The 23,683-nt window shown below is 33.5% G+C and overlaps 1 protein-coding gene across 1 annotated transcript in view; it reads right to left on the bottom strand.

The window, feature by feature from the left end:
- Window positions 1–23,683, bottom strand: part of vir (VIR_N domain-containing protein) — a 630,458-nt gene that overhangs the window by 582,000 nt on the left and 24,775 nt on the right. The window contains exon 3 of the mRNA XM_090397685.1: window positions 6,086–6,172. Within this exon, the coding sequence (XP_090253811.1) occupies window positions 6,086–6,172 (87 nt within the window). The remainder of the gene's footprint in view (window positions 1–6,085; window positions 6,173–23,683) is intronic.

Raw genomic sequence — 23,683 nt, 5'->3', positions numbered from 1 at the left:
AACCTGGCAGAGAACACTTGTTTTGCTAATTTTTCCTCGCCCATTCTGTTTAAGTGTACCACCTGAGATTAGCTCTGCGAACGCATTCCTGGATGCTGACAATGTCAACTTCTTTCCTAATATCCTCGTTTTTAATATGATATTGCCATTGATGCCATCTCAGGACTCTCATATCTGCGGTCTCTAGTCTTTGGTCAAGTGTTTTACTTCTGACCCAGCTCTCAGATCCATAAGTTAAAACTGGTTTGAACACTGTCTTGTATACAGCTAATTTAGTGTTCCGACTAATTTCTCTCAGAGAGAAATTAGTCGGAACACTAAATTAGCTGTATACAAGACAGTGTTCAAACCAGTTTTAACTTATGGATCTGAGAGCTGGGTCAGAAGTAAAACACTTGACCAAAGACTAGAGACCGCAGATATGAGAGTCCTGAGAAAGATTATAGGCGCGAACAGATGGCATCAATGGCAATATCATATTAAAAATGAGGATTTGCCATCTAATTATCATTCAATTTCATTTACTTAAGTCCTTCCTAAAGTAATGAAGAAAACTATTAACATCCAACTTGACATTACTGCAAAGCTTTTCAACTAATACATGATTGCCAGTATGGATTTCAACACTGTAGATCAACATAGGAGTATCTTGCTTGTTACCTGCCTCTTTATGAATCTCCATAGCTCAGTCGGTTTCAACAATGCCGTTTGGTTGGAAAGACCTGGGTTTAAATTCTGTCTAGGATGTGAAGAATCTTAATTAGGCCTTTTCAACTAAAGGTGAGTTAGTCAGTCTCATATAGAGATAGAGGGTTTTTCATCCCTCAGAACAGGCAAACCAGCGAGTAGAACACCACAAATAACATATATAATACACTGGCATCATAGCTTGAGTCACTTCAGCCATAAATCATTAAACCAAACTGCCTTTCTACTAGTGACATGAAAATCACAAGGGGTTGTACTTGATATTTCTAAGGTGTATGATTGGATTTAGCAAAAGGGACTTAAACAAGCTTCCATCATATGGTCTGTCTTTTGACTTCTACAACTTGGTTGCCAACTTTCTGTCTGGACACATTATGTGTGATGGTAGATGGATTTTTATCCTCTAATTTTGCAATTACTGATGGGGTTCAACAAAACTATTCTTTCCTACTCTCTTCTTTCTACATACCAATGACTTCCAGTTAACTGCAAATCCAACATATTTTTTTCTGTCTGGACACATTATGTGTGATGGTGAATGGATTTTTATCCTCTAATTTTGCAATTACTGATGGGGTTCAACAAAACTATTCTTTCCTACTCTCTTCTTTCTACATACCAATGACTTCCAGTTAACTGCAAATCCAATATATTTTGCTGATGACAGAACACCACACTCTTCTGTCTCATTTTACAAGCCTTGTAGATCGTTCTACAAGCCATGTAGAATATTAACTTCTATAAACCTAAACTGTTATTTTCATAACGACTGCTCAATCTTGTTTTATTTCTTGCAAAAAGTAACCTTTTTCTCTTTCCATCTTACTTTTGACCCCACCAAATCACTAGACAAGATGGGCTTTCTCTTTTTGAGATTACTTTAGCCTCAAATGTCTCTCTCTCTCTCTCTCTCTCTTAGCATAATCATGTCACAAATACCACCACCTCCCCAGCACCCAAAAAAATTTCATTCAAGCATTATTTTATCTCTGAAAAGTTACTAAATTAGCACCTGAAAGAAATTCAAACAATTGAATACAGTTGGGGTACTAAGGACTTCCTAAAAACACTAAACTCTCTGCAGAGGAGAGCAATTAGGTTGATTAAAAACCATTTCTCAGCAATTTGCTCAACTTTTTCATGCAGATGTTCAGTTTCTGCTGTCTGCATTTGCTACAAATATTTCTGCGGACATTGAAGTTATCATTTCAATGCGGTGCAGTGGCGCACCCAGAGGGGGGGGACCAAGGGACCAGGCACCCCCCAAAGAAAAGGAAAAAACACTAGAAAAATTTTCAAAAATCTTTTCCTAATTAAAATTCATTTTTTTAATTTATGTTGTGTGCTACTTATGAATTAGCGATCACTGCAGATGCTCAGTTATAGGTCATATGCGATGTGTAGTGTGTATTCGCAAAACGTCTGCCCAACTCGGCCCCCCCCGCAAAGGTTAAATCCTGAGTGCTCGGCCCCCTCCAAGATTAAATCCTGAGTGTGCCACTGATGCGGTGGAACTGGTAATAATCATTTTTCTACTCTTTTCTATACCTGATTAAAATACATGTAGTACCTATTCAATATCCATTCACAGTTCAATTCTAAACTCACGGAACAAATTTTTCTTCTTCATTCATTCCGTCTATTGCTGTCTTTTGGAATAGTCTTCTCTCTTACATATTTTCTAAAGAGTACAATCTATATATCTTCAAATCCAATGCTAACAAATTTCTTCTTTCTCCTCATCCTATAGACTGAATAGATTACTCATGGACAGAATCACCATTAAAACTAAATAAAATATATATGCTAAAAACCCCTAAAGGAAGACTAAGATCTAATTTGATTAGTGCAGTTAATCCAACAAGATCTAACAAATATTAGATTAAAATGGAAGCAAACCAATGATAGGAAGCTAGTAATTATGTGAGCTTAATTATTTTGTACCATCGTAAAAAAAAAACTCACATAAATGTAATGTATTAGGCTCACAATTATTACATACGTCATAATTCTTCTTGCAAATCAAAATTTTGTTTATATAAGATTTTGTTTCATATAAGATGAGATACATTAAATTTTGTTTACACCCCACAGTGCATAGATACTGCAATTTTCACCAACTAGACATTATTGCAACATGTATTTGCTGCATACTGATGGTAGTTATGTTATCACTTAAGTTTCATTTTGAACAGTAGTGACAAGTATAATCAGTGGCTATAAAATGTCAACCAGTTCTCTATAGTGTTTTTTATTGGCTTGCTATGTTCTCTCACACCTGAAGAACTCGGCCACTCTGATGAAACATGTTGCGTATTTAATAAATTTAATTGTTTGTTCTAATTCTCGGATCTCAGTCAGTATATAAAAGTATGAACATATCCCAATTCCAAGTTAATACAACAAATCATCATATATATATATATATATATATATATATATATATATGATAATCATCATATATATATATAAGAAGGTTTTAAAGAGAATAAAAGTTGAGCAGCTCTCAGATGTGAACTGTAGACTAAAATACAGAAAGATTATTGAAAAGAAAATGAAAGAGTTTGAGAACAGGAATCAAACCTTGGAGATTCAGTGGCAAACTCTGAAGAAAACATTGATTGATTCTGCCAGAGAGGCATGTGGTGAGATTGTCTGCAAGGATAAAAAAATCAGAACTCCCTGGTGGACACAGAAAGTTAAAGAGGCAGCGAAGGAAAAGAAGAAAGCATATCAAAAGTTCCTGGCAAATAAGTCAGCTTTTACTCTTACAGAATACAGAGACAAATGTAAGAAAGCTAAACAGTGTGTAAAACCAGCTAAACAAAAGTCATGGGAGGACTTTGGCAAGAATATAGAAAATAAATATCAAGAAGGTGGCAAAATATTCTGGAGGTTGTTGAAGAAGCTTAGGAATGGAGGAAAGAGTGCTGTAAAAGGAGTTAGAGATGATTAAAGTGACATGAAAAAAATAGAAAAAGATATCCTTGAAGTATGGAGTAATTACTTTGAAAAACTGCTAAATGATGACAGTTTTTATAAGTGATGACAGCACAGTGATAAAAAACACTGACCAGGTATGCAGTCAGGAATACATATCCATATTTGAAGCAGAAAAAGCCATCAAAGGCTTGAAATGTGGAAAGGCAGTAGGAGTAGATGATATTCGACCAGAAATGCTGAAGTATGGTGGTATAAGAGTCTTACAGTGGCTGCACTACATAGTTCAGAAAGCCTGGACAGAGGGACGAATTCCCGATGATTGGAGTAGAGCTCTCATAGTACCCATATATAAAAAGGGAAATAAAACTGAATGTGAGAATTACAGAGGTATTTCCCTACTGAGTGTTCCTGGCAAGATCTATGCAAGTATACTTGAGAAACGGTTGAGAAAAATTGTGGAAGAAAAGCTTGGTGAAGAACAAGCTGGATTCAGGCCAAATAGAGGCTGTCAGGATCAGATCTTTACTTTAAGACAAATAGTCGAGAAAGCATGGGAATATAACAAAGATCTGTATTTAAGTTTTGTCGATTTGGAAAAGGCATATGACAAGGTGCCAAGAGAGAAGCTATTCAATACGCTGCAGTTATATGGTGTCAATGGGGCATTATATCAAGCAATACTTAGTCTTTATTTGAGTTGTAAGTCAGCAGTTAGAATTGAAGGAAGTACAGGAAGATGGTTTAATGTTAAATCTGGTGTGAGACAAGGAATTACATTATCCCCTCTGTTATTCATTATCTATATGGTTCACATTATGAAGGAGAGTGGTATTAAACCTGATATCAAAATTGGAGATGTTAATGTCAGCTCTTTGCTTTATGCAGATGATGTTATACTTCTAAATAAATCCGCTACAAGTCTGCAAGATTCTCTGACTAAATTCAATTGCTGTTGTAATAGATATGGTATGAAGGTCGCCAATAAAAAGACAAAGACAATGAAAATAGGCAGAATCATTGAAAATGTCAACTGCGTTGTGAATGGAGAACCTGTGGAACAAGTAAAACATTTCAGCTACTTAGGCACGATTTTTATTGAAGATGGTAAATTAAATATAGAAATAGACAACAGAATCAGCAAAGCTGGTATGGTGGGAAGTCAATTGAATAAATTCATATGGAATAAGAGAGAAATTAGTCGGAACACTAAATTAGCTGTATACAAGACAGTGTTCAAACCAGTTTTAACTTATGGATCTGAGAGCTGGGTCAGAAGTAAAACACTTGACCAAAGACTAGAGACCGCAGATATGAGAGTCCTGAGAAAGATTAGAGGCGTGAACAGATGGCATCAATGGCAATATCATATTAAAAATGAGGATATTAGGAAAGAACTTGACATTGTGAGCATCCAGGAATGCGTTAGCAGAGCTAATCTCAGGTGGTATGGTCACTTAAATAGAATGGGAGAGGAAAGATTAGCAAAACAAGTGTTCTCTGCCAGGTTGGCAGGAAAACGACCCAGAGGAAGACCAAGATATAGGTGGATTGATACGGTACAAAGTGCCTTAGACGATAGAAATATAAGATCTGATAATGTTGGAGTCTTGACAAGTAACAGACTGATTTGGAGGAAAATTGTAGATAGGAAGTTAATAATGATGTAATTTTTTCATGTAGTACTGTCATATCCTGTACAACCCTTGAGGGTACATGGCAGGAATTTGATGATGATGATATATATATATATATATATATATATTCTGGTCAAGTCTGAAATTCTCTTATATATTCAATTAATCTTATAACTTCTATGGTGATTAGAAAATATCTCTGTGCCCTTCTTCTTCCTCCTACTGAGGATCTATATTTCAAATAGAACACATGGCCTCCAGCATCTGTAACCAATCCAAAGTCTGACTTTTCCAGTTTGGACACTGTAATATAGTGTTACTAACATGACTAACAGTACATCTTGTTCATGGTTTTCCTTTCGGTTTTTTAGCAAAAATTTTACTTTTCCTCATATCTTTCCTATAAAATATTTCTGTGGCATCACGCCCAATGCTCACTGTCCAATTTCCCATTTCAAACTAAAATAGGGAATTGGACAAAGATCTGTGTTTATGGTATTTGTAACTGAAATTTGCACACATTACTACAAAATTGGCACATTCAAGTTTATCTTTATGTTGAGTTGAATACTAAATCATCTTAATATTGCCTTATACTTTGTCATCTTCATTTCAGTAACACCAGTTATACAACATGAAATTTCTGTAATCTGATGTAATCTGAAACAATAGCGCAGAACAACATCAGGGTGCATAACTAGCTTCAGTACTTTCACAAATGAAATTTTATAAGTTTTATTATTACTGAAGTGATTATTAATAAGAATTGATATAGTTACCTGATATAATAATTACATTACCTGCCCAGTCTCTCAAATGTACATGCTCCTCTTTTACTCAAATCATTCGCAAAAAATTCTAGTTGAAATGAAGACGGATTTGTAGCCCTATAACACAAACCAACAGTGAAATAAAATGAATAGTATATCCATTACAAATACTGCTTTAATATTACCGTATTTACTAGAATATAACTCTTACTTTTTTCCCAAAAATTAAAGTTAAAAAAACTTTGTGCGATATATATGTGGGGATTTTTGGAAACTAAAGTTTTTCAGGAAAAAATTAAATCGACATTTATAATTAAATTCTCAGTATTCATTATAACTTATAATTGCTCACATTATTTATAAAATAAATGCATTTAAATTTTAATCATGAACGTTATTTATATGATCGGCCAGTCGCTGTCAACATGCAATATATGTAAATCTTTAACAATGTTTCTGTAATTGAATTAAAACAAACAGTTTCATTACTGCTTGTCCTTTTATCATTTCAGAATAATAAGATCACCATGATTTAAAATAAAATTTTAAAAAAAAACTAAAAATGGGTATGACTTACCAAGAATCTACTATTCTGTACCGCTACTTCCAGTCTTGCATATGATTGTTGCAGTATTAACAAAGGATCGTGCAACTCAACAACAAAGGCAAGCCGACAACTGTTGACTTGACATGCTGATTCTCTTCAATCAAATTCCAAAATATCTGAAACTTCCATAACAACATTCACTATCTATTTCTTAAAGTTGAAAACTTTTTTCATGTACGGGGTATATGTAAAACTTTTTAATTTGTTTTTTCATAAAGTAAAAATAGGGGTGTGAGATATACGTGAGGGCAAGTTATATTCAAGTAAATATGGTTGAACTGGTGAACAGTCATATGAAATAATTGCGAGAGCAAGTATTTCATAATTCTCACACCCCTATTTCTACTTAACGAAAAAAGAAATTAAAAAGTTTAATTACTGCATAATTAAACTATACAGTATAATTCAGGAACACTTAGTAGAGAAATTCCTCTGTAATTCTCACATTCAGCTTTATTCCCATTTCTATAGATAAGAACTATGAGAGCTCTACCCCAATCATTGGGAATTTCACCTTCTGACCAGTTCCTCTGAATTATGCAGTACAGCCACTGCAAAACTTTTATACCTCTATACTTAAGCATTTCTGAATGAATATCATTTACTCCAGTTGCCTTTCCACATTTGAAATTTTTGACAGCTTTTTCTATTTTGAGTATTGATATATACTCCTAATACTGCATTCCTCTTGAAAAAATTTTAGTATGGTTCTTAACTGTTCTGCTTGTTTCATTTAAGTCTTTCAAATTAATTACTCCAGACCTCTAGGATACCCTTATCTTTCATTTTCATGTTGTCACCTTTATCAGCTTTGATTCCTTTTACAATAACTCTTTCCTCAATTTCTGAGTTTTTTTCAATAGTCTCCAGAACATTTTGCCATCTTCCAGATATTTATTTTCTATATTTTTACCAAACTCTTCTCATGGCTTTTGTTTAGTTCTTTTTACACAGTTTAACTCTAACATTTTTCTCTAATTTTTAGGGCATCTGCTGACTTATTTACTAGGAACTTCTGGTATGTTTTCTTCTATTTCTGGTTTGCTTCTTTAACTTCTTGTGTCCACCTTGAAGGTTCTTATTTTTCTATCCTTTCAGACAACTTCATCACATACTCCCTAACTGAATCAGTGAATATTTTCTTCAGAGTTTGCTACTGACACTCCAAGGTTTGGTTCTTGTTTTCAATCTATTTCATTTTTTCTTCAATAATGTTTGTATACCAACTGAGCTATGGAAGCTCAAAGAAGGTCCAACACAGTATTAAATAAAAGTTTCTAATTCATTGGTTGGTATATGTAGTTACTCACTAGCCCATTTCAGGATTAAAATTACCACTAATTTTTAAGTAACTGTAATTAGTTGATCAGTCCAATAATGTTTTAGTTCAGGAGAATTTTTTTTTAAATTTAAATGATATTAATATTAAAATATATTAATATATTTACCCTATCTTTAAGAAAGATAATAGAGATGACCCTAAAAACTATAGAGGTATCAGTATACTAAATTCATGTTACAAAATATACAGCAGAATCTTGAATAACAAACTAATGAAATATTCCGAAAACTTTATTCTAGAGGTACAAAATGGATTTAGAAAAGGACGATTATGTATAGACCTGGCCTTTTGCCTAAAATTAATAATAGAGAAAAGAAGAGAATTCAATTTAGAAACACATATTGCATTTATTGACTTTGAAAAAGCATTTGACAAAGTTAAAAGAAACATTATTTAACATATTAAAAGAAAGACAAATACCAAATAATATCCTAAAAACTATCACAAGTATATATGAAAATAATCAAATACAAATAAGATTAAATCACGAGCTATCATATATGAGAGAGATAAACCAAGGGGTCCGACAGGGATGTCCCCCTCTCAGCAACTCTTTTTAATATCTACTTAAATGAAATAATAATACAATGGAATAAAAATTTACATCAAGAAATTAAACTTTCTCCTACAGTAAACTTAAACACTCTCCTCTTTGCAGACGACCAAATAATAATTACAAATTCTGAAAATAACTTACAGAAAGCTATTTTAGATCTAAATCAGATATCCAAAGATTATGGTATGATAATATCAACAGAAAAATCAAAAACTATGGCCTTTAAAGGACAAGATCCAGCAAGAACTAAAATAGTAATAGATAACAAGATCTTAGAACAGGTGAATTCATTTATGATCACATATGAAAATGAAAAAGATATAAACGTAAAAATTGCAAAATATTTAAAAATAACAGGTGTAATTAACTCTATATTTAAACCAAACCTAGTTCAAAAACAAACCAGACTAAAAGTATACAATACATTAGCCCTACCAGTCTTAATGTATGAAAGCAAAATCTGGACAATAAAACAAAAAAACAAACAAAGATTAACAACAGTAGAAATGAAGTTTATGAGAAAAACTGCAAAGTATACCCTATTTGATCACAAAAGAAATGAAGAAATTATGAAAGAATTAAACCAAGAACTAGTAATAGAAAAAATATAAACATAAATGGATGGAGCACGTTCAAAGAATGAAAACAGAAAGATTACCAAAACAAGCCTTAAAGTACAAGCCATTAGGAAAAAGAAAACCAGGACGTCCTCTTAAATGATTCAACGATGACTTCTAAGTCATCGTTGAATCATTTAAGAATCGTTGAATCACCGGAACAGGCCATGCTAGGCCTAAATCCTTGATAAGCATGATGATTAATATATTTACATTCAGAAATTTTGATTTCAGTATATCTCAGTACTGGTATTAGATAATATAAACATTGAAATAACAGCAGATAAAGAGATTATAGCTTATAAATCACGTTTCACATTTTCATATAGATTTTTGGATAATTTGCATAATGATGAGAATAGTTTTTCTTCATTCTTTTAGAGAATTAGATATTTATGCAAACATTCATGATGCAAAAATAAAATTACTGATAATCCAGTATTTAAGAAATGTGATATTAGAATTAAATCTATAGAATTAGAAATAATATGATTTTGTATGTAACAAATGCTTTGCAATAAATAAAAAAATACATAAAGCCTTATTAGAATTAAAAAAAGGTGGTAATAGACATTTTAAGCAATTTGAAAAGAAAGCATGTCTACAACTTTCAAAACCAAGTTTGAAGTGACTGAAGAGAGATGTAAAGAGCTTCAAAAAATTTGCCTTATAACATGAAATAACATATGGAAAAAAGAGAAATAGTGTTTATTGAAATTTGGTATTTGAAAGTTTATAAAAATTTGTCAAGAAATCTCAATTTAATTTCAGTTTGGTCATTTGCTGGGATGCAATTGAAAAACATCTTGAAATTGCTCATATATACTAAATAACACTTTTCTAGCTAGGCAGACTGCAATAAAATTTGATTACCATCATGTTATTTTTAACATGCTGAATGGATTTGAATAAAAATTGGAATTTGTGAAATTATGAATCAATGAAATTTGTCAAGTCATTTCAATTTTAATTAGACCATTTGTGTTAACAAAACTAGGCAAAACCAAAATTACATTTCCAGTACAGATTATAGATAGAAGGCACATTTTGTAATTGAATTATTGTATTGTGACTTATTTACTATCATTATACTGTAGACATAATTTAATTTGTCCAATTTCAGCAGCACTGTAAATGGCACCAAAATGAAAATGACTTGATAAACAGATGACTGATAAGGACTTGAGTGACAACTTGATAAAGATTCTAAATACCAAATTTCATTAAATTCCTTTCAATGACAGAGAAATTATCATTTCAAATTTTGGTCGGAGAGACCTGGGTTCGATTTCCATCCAAGATGTGAGGATCCTTTATCTGGTCTCTTCTGACTAAAGGTGATGAGTTAGCTGGCCTCATACTGAGGTAGAGAGATTTTTTCACCAAGAAACTCGGGTTTTTCATCCCCCGAACAGGCAAACCGGCCCAGTGAACCTACACATCTACAGACATATGACACACCGGGAGGATTAAGTCCAACCACCTTATCCTCAAGATGATTGCGGTTGTGGAGCTCACAGCTAAGAACCTCAATAGTTTGTGAAAGCTTAAGAAGAAGAAGAAGAATGTTTGTATAATCAAGTCTATAGCTGACCCATAAAACCTGCTCAACTTTCTTTTTAAAATTTTCTTGCATACTGTTCTTTTCAATGTAATATTCATTTTTATCCTGCTTAGCACTAAATAATGGTCATTTGCAATTTCAAATCTTCTGTACAATCTTGTATCCTGAACCAGCATGTCACTATCAACAACCTAGTGAATGAGTTTTCTTATTTTTTCTGTCTTCTCTTCATGCGAACTTGTGCACATCTTTATGTTGGATCATGGTGTTAGTAATGACTGGTCCATGTCCTGAGCAGATTATTATTATTTTAAGGTATCTTCATGGAATCCAGAGACTCATCGTGGGAGACGCAAATCAATAATCATACACACAAATCCTATCAAACCTCTCCTTGAATCCATTCACTGTCAGGGAACTCGCAACCATTCTGGTAATCCATTCCACTCACTCACCAGTCTCTATGCAAAAATTCTGATCTGTGTGGGATAGATCCCAATAATCTTTATGGGTGTGTGTGGTTACAAGTGCTGAGGCAATGTTGCAGACTTATTCATTAATAGTTGTGTTTTCAGGATAGATCATTTGTGACTGTGCTCAAGTATCTGGGGTTGCAGAAGAGACAACCATCTGATTCTCTCTTTATGGAGCTTTGTTAGTGTGGATAAGATGTTGTGTAACAACTCCTGATTCTGCATATCAAATACTAAGTTTTATGTATTCTGCTGTTGTTTGAATTATCATAGCCTTAGTTGCTATGAAAAGAGTTGGTTAGATATAAATATGTGTTATGTATGCTATTCTTGTCACTCTGCCCATTTTGTGAGATGAAAAACCTGAGATTTTGGGATACCATTCTGAATATTGGTTTGCAAAACATTTCAAATTATGTAAGAGCATCTGCTTAAAGCACAGCCAAGCACATCTCAGTTATAAATATATTTTTTAAATATCTAAAAACAGTATGATCTTCAGCCTCAAGTCATATAACACTTCATATAACAAGGATATACTATCGCTTGGATAGGCTTTTGTGTTCATCAGACATGTTGTAATAAATTTAACAGTATTGATATGAACACAGATGGATAAGAAAATAACTATTTATTAACTTAAAAGCTAATATTTCACTGGTATTATATCCAGCATCTTCAGAGCACATAACACAAAGTTTGTTATAATAAATTTAGTTTAATCCTTTATCCAAGTGTGAGCAAACAAAGTTTGCACCTGAAAATATCTTCAGGACTGGGGTAAGGAAGTACAACACCGGGCAACTTGTAGCAAAGGTGGAGCAAGGTAAAGATGACCTCGCTATTGCTTCTGCCTGGTATCTCCACCTCTGGGCCTGGCTCCCACTGAAGAGACCTCAATAAAGGTCAAAACTAGTCCGGGTAGTGGTCCTTCCCTTAATGCATAACATTATATATATCCGCAAGGAGATGTGTTTTGCATTATGGGAGATACTGGGATAGCATCCATCACTCCACCTTTGCTACGAGTTTCCCGGTGTTGTACTACCTTACCCCCAGTCCTGAAGATATTTTCAGGTGCAACTTTGTTTGCTCACATCTGGATAAAGGATCAAACTAAATTTATTATAGTCTAACCAAGTGAAAAATAAACTTTCAACAAAATTTGTTACAAATGCAAGACAACCACAATCTGGTGTAACAGTGGGGCTAGTATAAGTAATTGCAGCGTGCAACGCAAGACCAAAGTCCTAATAGGGTGACATCTAGGTTAAAAAATAAAATTTTTAAAAAAAAAGTTCAAAGTTTTGAAATAGTAGTCCAAATAATAGTCTTAGAAAGTTTGAAAAAAATAAAATAAAATAAAAGTAATAATAAATATTAATTTGGTCTTAGGATGACTGTCTCCCAAATCTTTGGTAGATTTATACAGCCATACTTGTTAAGGTTTGGAGTACGTTTATAGGCTTCTGTTGATTCCAGGAACAATCTCTCTGACTTGTAGAAGCTTCTGTATATTACTTTTGTTTTTTTCCAATTGATCCTGTGTGCTGGGGTATCCAAAGCATGGTCTGCCAGACCCGACTTGCCATAGCTATTTTATACCTAAGTGAAAGCCACAATGAACAATTCCATAAGCAAAACATACAAAACTCGCTTCTGCCTGCCAATGTCAAGAAAATATAACATCTCTTCACATCAGTGCATCCAGCATCATCCTTTGCATATGCATTCACATCTTTATCTGCATGCTTACACATACAACCCAGCTTTCAATGGGATCCTCTGTACAAATCTGTGCACTAGTAATAGACCAGATGCAGACATACAGCAGAGGTTGTGACACAACATCTTATCCACACTAACAAAGCTCCACAAAGAGAGAATCAGATGGTTGTCTCTTCTGCAACCCCAGATACTTGAGCACAGTCACATATGATCATTCCTGAAAACACAACTTTCAATGAATAAGCCTGCAATATTGCCTCAGCACTTGTAACCACACACACACACACACACAGCCATAAAGATTTTTGGGGTCTATCCCACACAGACCAGAATTTCTGCATAGAAAGTGGTAAGTGAGTGGAATCGATTGCCAGAATGGTTGTGAGTTCCCTAAGAAAAACTCATTCTCTACGTTGTTGATAGCGACATCTTCATGCTGGTTCAGGATACAAGATTGTACAGAAGATTTGAAATTGGAAATGACCATTACTTAGTGCTAAGCAGAATAAAAATGAATATCACATTGAAAAAAAACAGTATGCAAGAAAATTTTAAAAAGAAAGTTGAGCAAGTTTTATAGGTAAACTATAGACTTGACTATACAAACATTCTTCTTCTTAAGCTTTCACGAATGATTCAGGTTCTTGGCTGTGAGGTTCACAACTGCAACCGTCTCAAGGATAAGGTGGTTGGCCCTATACCTCCCGGTGTGTCATATGTCTGTAGATGTGTGTGTTTTCACTGGGCCGGTTTGACTGTTCTGGGGGGGGGGGTGAAAAACCCAAGTTTCTTGGTGAAAAAAACTCCCTACCTCCATATGAGACTGGCTAACTCGCCAGTCAAAAGAGACCAGATAAAGGTTCCTCACATCTTGAATGGGAATTGAACCCAGGTCTTTCCGACCAAAAGGCTTTATTGAAGAAAAAATGAAACAGACTGAAAACAAGAACCAAACCTTGGAGTGTCAGTAGCAAACTCTGAAGAAAATATTCACTGATTCAGCTAGGAAGATATGTGATGAAATTGTCTGAAAGGAGAGAAAAATAAGAACCTCCAAGGTGGATGCAAGAAGTTAAAGAAGCAAACCAGAAATAGAAGAAAACATACCAGAAGTTCCTAGTAAATAAGTCAGCAGATGCCCTAAAAATTAGAGAAAAATGTTAGAGTTAAACTGTGTAAAAAGAACTAAACAAAAGCCATGAGAAGAGTTTGGTAAAAATATAGAAAATAAATATCTGGGAGATGGTAAAATGTTCTGGGGATTATTGAAAAAACTCAGAAATGAAGGAAAGAGTTACTGTAAAAGGAATCAAAATTGATAAAGGTGACAACATGAAAATGAAAGATAAGGGTATCCTAGAGGTCTGGAGTAATTACTTTGAAGGACTTAAATGAAACGAGCAGTAATAGTTAAGAACCATACTAAAATATTTTCAAGAGGAATGCAAAGAGGAGTACATATGAATTCTCAAGATAGAAAAAGCTGTCAAAAAAAGGCAACTAGAGTAAATGATATTCGATCAGAAATGCTTAAGTATAGAGGTATAAAAGTGTTGCAGTGGCCATACTGCATAATTCATAGGGACTGGTCAGAAGGTGAAATTCCCAATGATGGGGTAGAGCTCTCATAGTTCCCATCTATAGAAATGGGAATAAAGCTGAATGTGAGCATTATGAGGAATTTCTCTACTAAGTGTTCCAGGTAAGATTTCTGCAAGTATACTTGAAAAGAAGTTGAGAAAGATTGTAGAAGAGAAACTTGAAAAAGAACAAGCTGGGTTCAGGCCAAATACAGGTTGTCAAGAACAGGTTTTCACTTCACAACAAACAGTTGAGAAATCATGAGAATATGACAAGGATCTGCACTTTACTTTTGTTGATCTGGAAAAGGCATACAACAAGGTGCCCAGAGAAAAACTTTCTAAAACACTGTAAATTAAACATTATACAAGACAATACACAATCTATATTGTCAGTCAGCAGTTAGAATTGAAGGAAATACAAGAAGATGGTTTGATGTTTAAGACAATTCAGGTTAAGACAAGAATGCAGATTATAACCACTCTTATTCATCATCTATATAGATTACATTACAAAAGAAAGTGGCAATAGGCCTGATATTAGAACTGGACATGTCAAACTTAGTTCTTTGCTTTATGCAGATGATGTTGTACCCCTAAACACATCTAGTATAAGTCTTCAGGATTCTCTAACTAAACTGAATAATAACTGAGTAACAAATTGGCATGAAAATCAGCAATAAAAAGATGAAATCTAGGAAAACAGATAAGAATAACATAAAAAACTTCAGCTGCATTCTGAATGAAGATCCTATAGAACAAGTAAAATATTTCAGCTATTAGGCACTGTTTTAAGTTAAATCTGAAAATAAACAACACAGTAAGTAAAGCTGGTTATGGTGAGGAGCCAGCTGAATAAATTTATATGGAATAAAAGAGAAATTAGCCAAAAAACTAAACTAGTAGTACACAAAATAGTGTTCAAACAAGTTTTAAGTTATGAATCAGAACTGAGTTAGAAATAAAGCACTTGATCAAAGATTAGAGACCACAGATATAAGAGTTCCGAGAAAATTAGGCACCTGAACAGATGGCATCAATGGCAGAATCATATGAAGAGTGAAGACATTGGGAAGAAACCTGGCATTCAAGAGTTTGCATGTTTGCAAATTCTAGCTTGCATTCAAGAGTATGTGAGCAGGTCTAATCTAAGGTAGTATGGTCACTTAAACAGAATGTGTGAGAAAAGGTTAAAAAAACAGGTGTTTGATGCCAAGGTGGCAGGAAAAAAGACCCAAAGGAAGACCAAGATCTAGGGGGACTGATTCAGTCAGAAGTGCCTTAGAAGCACAAAATGTTATACATGACAATATTGGAGTGCTCACAAGTAATAGACTAATTAGGAGGAAAATTGTTGGTAGGGGATTAATAATAATGTAAACTTAATCATGTAGTACTGTCATAATAACCTGAACACCTCGGATACATATCAGAAAATATATGATACACACACACACATATATATACTACTGATCATGGTTTCTGGCTATTGGAAACTCTCCTCAGCTGATTTATAAATCTACAATTTCAAAATAGACAATTATTTAATTCATTTATTTTTAATATCACTTCCACATGGAAAAGGTTGCAAATAAATGTCCTGTGTGAGCAAGGATTAAACTTTTGGGAATATCCCCCCCCCCACTACCCAAGCCACGAAGTCTTTAAGACTGAAAGTCAATCTACCTGAGTTTGGCTTGTATGTTTAGCATAGCTTCTTAGTTTTACCAAAATGCTCGTCCCACCATTTAGGATTAATCCTGGGAAGCGATTTTTTGTGTAAGTACAACTTCGCCTGTGACTATGCTGGTTCGAAAGGAAGTGGAAAACAATAAGTTGATATTCGTTTTTTGAATAGTAGAAGAATGTAAGAGTATGAGAAGGGATGTTCCAAAGAAATGAGTCAGATGAAATGAAAGATGAAATTAGAGGTTTGGTGAGTTAGGAGTTCAACTGTAAAAGGATGTTGGATATTTCTCACGTTATTGTAGATTTAGCAGAAATGGGAAGCATGTACTGAAGAGCGCACATAGAAATATCTGTAATAGTGAAACAATACAGAAACTGTCTATGAGACACTGGCTGAAAAGAGCATGAGAGAGCAGCCCAGGTTGGGTGGATTTCAAATTTGTACAAAGTAAGTAGTTGAGAGAACAAAGGATACTATGATAGTATTACATAATTAAGTTTATATTCTTCGTAACTTTCTATCAACTTTGTTCAAAAATTAAGTTTTAAGTGTTATTTGTCTGAGACACTAATATTAACAAATCTTTTATTTCACTGCCTAGTTTGTTTTTTTAGAAGCTAAGGATACTACAGGAATGATATGAATGTGCCAAGAAAGCTAGGATTAAGAATCAATTTAAGAAGAATGATCTAGTCTTGCTTGACTGTTAAACTGAGCATTATCAAAGATAAAGAGAAAAAGAAGGTTTTTTTTTTTTTTTTTTTTTCAAAGAAAACTTTTGGAAGCAATGATAATGACTAGGTTTTTTATCACCCCACTGAAGAATGGTGAGGAGATCAGTGTTTAGGGCACTTGTTGAAGATGATTCTGAAGCTTTTTAGTAATACAAGTTTTATCATATGAGTAAAATGAGTAGAGAGTGCTATCTTCAGCAAAACTGCAAACAGAATTTGAGGTCTGTGAGAGAAAGTCATTTATGAGGAAAAGGGTGAGTGGGTAGTGCTATTTCACCATCCACTCATCCTCTTCAGACCATTCTGATTATGAAGTATTCCAGAAATTCGGGGAATACCTACATTAACAGGAAAATATGAAGAAAGAACACCTATCCTTTACACATGATGAAAAATGAGAAGAAAAAAATGACAATCCAACTACAAAGGGAGGAAAGCAGAACCATAAGATGGCAATTTACTGATACTAAACCATATCAAATGTCTGGTTTCACTAAACATTACCATGATATGTATCCATCTCAGCTACATCAACATGTGGATAAGATGTTTTATGGGTCTTGATTGGCAGAATCCATAATTGTAGTCACTGATTAACTGACAATTCTCCAGGTACTGAAGAAGTTGACTGCTGATGAATGACCTCCATTACTTTAGACATTACTAAGGTGAGAGCAATAGGTGAACAGTTTGATGATAGACAGATTGCTTTTTTTTTTTTTTGTAAAATTACCTTATGTGGGTTGGGTAGAGTGGATGCCAGCTGTGTATAATATAATATGGAGATGATAAACAGGTACTGGTTCAGGAGCACATCTCTTGAACACAAATGGTAGAACACTATCGAGACAAAAGGCCTTTCCAGCATCAATGTTGTTCCATGATGATGAGAAAAGGTCAGTGTTACTTTAGGTGATGCTGCAATACTGCCATCTGTTTGAGACAGACAGCAGTATTGCAGCATCTGTATGCTGTGAGCACAAGTGAACACAAGAGATGTGGGTACAAGTGGACAGAAATTGCATCCAACAGTTTCTGCATAAGACCAGAATGCATGGCTGTCATAGGCAATGAGTTTTCGACATTTGGTCCATTCAAAGTCAGACTTAGTCCTGTTAATGATGATTTTGCAAGTTGCAGGTTACGCAATTACGCAAATTCTTATAAAATTCACATCTTGAATATTGGGGTCGAAATTTTGAACAGGGTAGGAAATGAAGGCCCTCTTTTCCCAAATTTCAATTGGGAAAAGTGGGCCTTTACACTGTAAAGAGAGTTCTTTACACTGAGAGCAGTTGGTGATTAGAATGAATTGCATGAGGATGTGAATGTAGACACAGTGAATCAGTTTTTCAAAAATAACTTCTGTTTATTGGAATAACTGTGATGTTGTTGAAACTTATAGCCTGCATATTATTATTATTATTATTATTAACATCTGTCCTCCATGGAGTCAGAACATGTATATTATTATTATTAACATCTGACCTCCATGGAGTCAGAAACTCATAATAATAATAATAATATGCAGGTTATAAGTTTCAACATCACAGTTATTCCAATAAATGCAAGTTATTTTGAAAAACAGAGTTCACTTCTCATGATGTTTTACATGACTTTTTTCTGATTATTAAAGCAAAGAATTATTAAAGCACTATAACTGTATCATCTGCATATGTCATTCACAGAGCTGCATCATTCACTTAATTTTGTAGTTTTCATTACCAGTGAAGTGATATATAACAGAGTATTTGTATGAAATAAACACTGCTAGTTGATATACTTTTTATTATAGTCACTTCTTACTTTTAGTTCTCAAATCACTGTTTTCATGAAACTGCATTATAATTTATTTTTTGGTGAACTGTTCATTCAATGATTTTGATTTTTCTATAAACTGTTTGTTTTCAGTGAACTGCCTTTTGATAAACTGTGTTCTCAGTGAATCACTAATCAACAAATTCTGTTTTCAAAGAATTGCCTTTTGATGAATTACTCTAAAGGAGTAATTCACTAAATATATTGTCTATAGTAAAGACAATTTATTCATCAAATAAATTGTCTTTCAGTGAACTTTCTGCATACCATTTAAAATATTAAACCTATATGGTGTAAATGGAAACTTATACATAATGATACATAGCTTATATGCCTATACTTAACTTGCAAATCACCAGTAAGAATTAAAGGATGTACAGGAAGACAGTTTGATCTTAAATCAGATGTAAGGCAGAATTGTGCATGATCTTCAATATTATTCATAATCTATATCAAAAAGTATTTAAGTAACTGATATTAAACCTAATATTCACATAGGGAATATTAAGAATGTAGCTATGTAGATGATGTTATCCTCTAAAAACATCATCTACAAATTTTTAGGTGTCTTGAGGCAAATTAATAATTGCTAAGACAAATAAACAATTAAAAAGACAAAAATTATGAAAAACAGGAAAACAGAAAATATCAACTACATTTTCAGTAAGGAATCCAAAGATTTGTGAGAATTCCTTTCCTTTAACGTTACACAGTAATCGGCATTCATTTCAGTAAAATTATGGAAACTACAACCATGTTAGGAATAATTAATTTTCTGACGTTTCGACCTTCATTTTAAAGTCATCATCTGGAGTATACACACACACGTTAAAGATACCAAGCAATTTTATAAACTTGGTTTTAATCCTTTTTCCCAGGCAAACAAATAGACAAGTAGGTCAAGTTTGCACCTGAACTGTCTGAGGCACTCGTGGTAAAGGCAGAGTAAGCTCTGATCACTTTCCCTTAATATCTTGCCTAATGCAAAGCACATCCCATTATCCATAAGAATATTTAACAATATCCATATATTGTTAAATAATGGATTAGGCCACCACTTTTGCTCTATTAAAACATCTATATGAATTTGTTCTCTGATGATGTTATAAATAGAATATAGCTTTCATGTAGGTTTCCCCCCCCCCTCCACTAGAGTCAAGCTAGTAGAATAACAGTTGATCAAATCATTATCACTTTAGCATACTGTTTGAAATGTAATATAGCTCGTCTTTGTATAATATACATGTGTATACTCCAGATGATGACCTTAATATGAAGGACGAAATGTCAGGAAATTAAAGTAATTATCATCATCATCATCATCAAATTCCTGCCATCAAAATTTTTATCGAAAACATCACTATCAACAATAACATAGTCAATGAGACTTTTCTTATTCCTTGTCTCTTCTATCCATGTGAATTTGTGCACATTTTTATGTTGGAACATGGTGTTAGTAATAACCAGTCCATGTCCTGAGCAGAAATCCAACAGATATTTGCCATTATTATTAGCTTTGCTCTTTTCTCCAAATTTTGCCAAAATATTTTTGTATGTCTCACAATCATTTCCTATTCTGCTATTTAGATCCCCAACACGGACCAAGTTTTCCTTTTTCATTGTGTCAGTTGCTTTCTCTAAAGCCTCAAAAAATTCCTCCATTTCTACCTTAGTAGAACCTTCTGTGGGACCATAGGCACAAATAAGTCTCATTGTCCAGTTCCCCATTCTCATATTTGCCCACATTACTCTACTTGAGACTGACTGCCATTCAAGAAGGTTAGCCTTGTATTTAGTGTTGAATACTATGGCTATTCCTTCTTTCCCTTGATTGTCATTACCTGACTATAACATTTTGTATTTATTGCTCAGAAAATCTCACCAGTTTTTGTCTTTTTTGTTTCAGTCACTCCTATTATGTCGATCTGGTACTTATCTAATTCTTCAGCTAGCTCCATTTCTTTGCCATTCAGGCTTCTTATGTTGATAGTACCGATCTTTAACTCTGGTGATGTTGAGTTGGGGTTTGTTTTCAGATTTGTTCCAGTAGCTGACTTTTCGCTGTTCGCCCTGGTTCCCTGGCGTAAACAACGAAGGCCTTGTTTAACCAGGCAATGCCCCAGCCGGCATGAAATTTTGTGATGTTGTACCATCATTTTTTTTTATTTTGGTTTAACCAATAAGAATACAATTTGGTCCGCTAAATCCCAAATTGCCAGCCCATCCTCGTTCGTTCAGTATCCAAGTAGATACCCAACAGGGTGCACCACGAGAAGGTGAGGATTGGACATTAGGTCAGACACCCTGGTCGGTTCTCCGCATTCCTTTAAAGGCTAGGTGGAGGTCTCCTCTCAGTTATACAGCTTTGACCCATTTCTAACACAATTGTAGTCTCCATAATTTTACTGAAATGAAACCGAAAAATGTTAGTGAAGATGGCAAATTAAATATGGAAACAAAACAGAATAAGAAAAGCTGATATGATAGTAAGCACAGATGAATAAATTAAATAAAATGGAATAAGAGAAATTTTCCAAAACACAAGACAGTGTTCAAATTAATTTTGATATACAAATCAAAAGGGTTTGATTAAAATAAAATAGTTTATTGAGGACTAGAGACTACATCTCATGGGAGTTTATAGAGAAAACTGAAAGGAGTGACCAGATGACATCAATCACAGAAGCAGTTTTTTCTTAAAAAAAAAAAATAATAAATATGTGTCATTACTCATTCTTTGCTAGCAGGAAAGATTGAATATTAAAAGGATATAAAAAGAAAACTATAAAATGCACTGATGTTTTCTTTCTTAAAGATAGCAGTTGTTGCTGACTACTTTCACCAAAATAGGCAACTTCACTGTTTGTTATTGTCCATTAGAAATCTTCTGCCATTCTTTTCCACTCCAAGAATTGCAATTCATTTACATAAAGCACATCTGGGTCTTTTATTTCAACAATTTAACCAGTAATATTTCACACAGAAGTAATTTTTTTTATTAACAGTCCAGTAACTTGACCAGTCATTTATGTTAATTGTTCCTTGTTACTGAATGCAGATAGCATTATGAACAAAAACAGCCTCTGCATTAACTCTTTTCCTTTTTACTTTATGGTTAAAGACAATTTTTGTATTACTTCTCAGCTGAACAGAACATCTTCAAAAGTCAGATAAAACCTAGTAAAATGATTTATTTAAGACATTTGTGAGGGGAAGGGAAAAATCATCTTTTATTGTACTTGACCTTGAGGACATGAGAATTTGTCACATTTTTTCTGTAAATCTGGTATATATTGGTAGTTTAATACTAGAATGAAAATGATCCTATATTGCAAAAAAACATCTCTCCTTACAGACATCATACTCTACAAATGCAAGCAAAACAGTTTTAAAGATGCAGAACTAAAAACAACACACAGACACAGGCAAAGTATACTATATTTAGTGAAAAACACAAAAGAGTATTAGTGTAACTGGAAAGAACACCATGTGACTATGTCTACATAGTCACAAACCAAAGTAAAATTATAGTCCTGCTTAAGGGGCAACTTATGCAAGACACAGCCTGGTGTGAACGTGTTAATAATTTAATTCTAAAAATAGTTATAGCAAATATCTTAACAGATGTAGTAAAAAATGCAAATTTCATTAAATAACTAAACTGAATAATAAAGTTATCATTATGTTGTACCATTGCACACCAAAAAACTCGTGGAATAGAAACATATTTAAAATGAAACTATCAGAAACCTCGACACTGTTAATATTCATATAAAAACTATAAAAGAAGACATAATTTAAGAAATACAGTCATTTAAACAGAATGGGACAGAAAAGATGTTCAAACTAAGTCAAAGTAAGAAATAGCAAGAAAAAGAACACCCAGAAGAAGACCATGTTATGAAATGTAGAGATGATCTAATCAGATCTGATAACTGATAAACTATGGTATAGAAATGGCAAACTACTTCAGGGTATACATCAGAAAAGTATGACAGAAAACATCTGATAAACTAGATGGTGGTGACATCTGGTTTATCAGGTGACTGCCACTGCATTCAAAAAACATGACAAGGCAAAATATACAGTATATGAACAACAGATAATATGCTTTTGTAGTAATATTGTTCATATTACTTTCAATATAAATCATAATAAATAAATAAATAAATAAAAAATTTGTTATTCTACTAGTTTCCTTCATTCTGTGGCATATTTTATCAGGAATAAAATTTCAAAAAAGTATAACAGATCGATTTTTAATACATAACTGACAGATAGCATTATGGTTAAATTGATAGCGAATACCATGCTGAAATTTCAAACACATTGTTCACTGTTGAGCTGCACTATGTATCATTTATCAAAACTGAGTTCCTAGCTTCTTAGGTCTTTTTTGTACATCAACCACAGTTTAAAATAAGGCTTTGATTTTTGTTACACTGTGTTCAACAACGTATCGTTTCAGCAGATTATTTGAACAACACATAGCTATTAAATTCAATACATGGAATTCTTGTGAGTTGGGAAAATACCTTATGTTTTCCATTGGTAGCATGAAAAACTAGGCTAGGTTTGTGAGCTTATTTTTTTCTACACTCTGAATGTTCTTTCATGTGAATCTCCCCCAAGCACTGCCTATTTCAGAGAAAAGACACTGCACACTGAAAAAAATTTATATACACCTGGTCTCTTAAATCTCTGTTTTGCTAAGTGATCAGATCAGTACAACCAGAAAAAAGGAAGTGTCCTGTTTTCTTCAACTTCCATTATGAAATGTATTTTGTGATTGTTTAAACTATTTGGGAAGTTTTTAAAACTATACAGCATTCCTTTGAATTTCTACAAATTCAAAGAAGCCACTGAAATGGCATATTGTCCAACACAGGATAACATAAATCAAGTTAACAAACTAATCA

Source organism: Typopeltis vanoorti, chromosome 9 (assembly GCF_054136105.1).
Source record: "Typopeltis vanoorti isolate ZY-2024b chromosome 9, IOZ_Tvanoo_1.0, whole genome shotgun sequence".
NCBI classification, from domain to species: Eukaryota; Metazoa; Arthropoda; class Arachnida; order Uropygi; family Thelyphonidae; genus Typopeltis; species Typopeltis vanoorti.
Note: the sequence above shows the minus strand (reverse complement) of the source record. Positions and strands in the feature narration are given on the sequence as shown.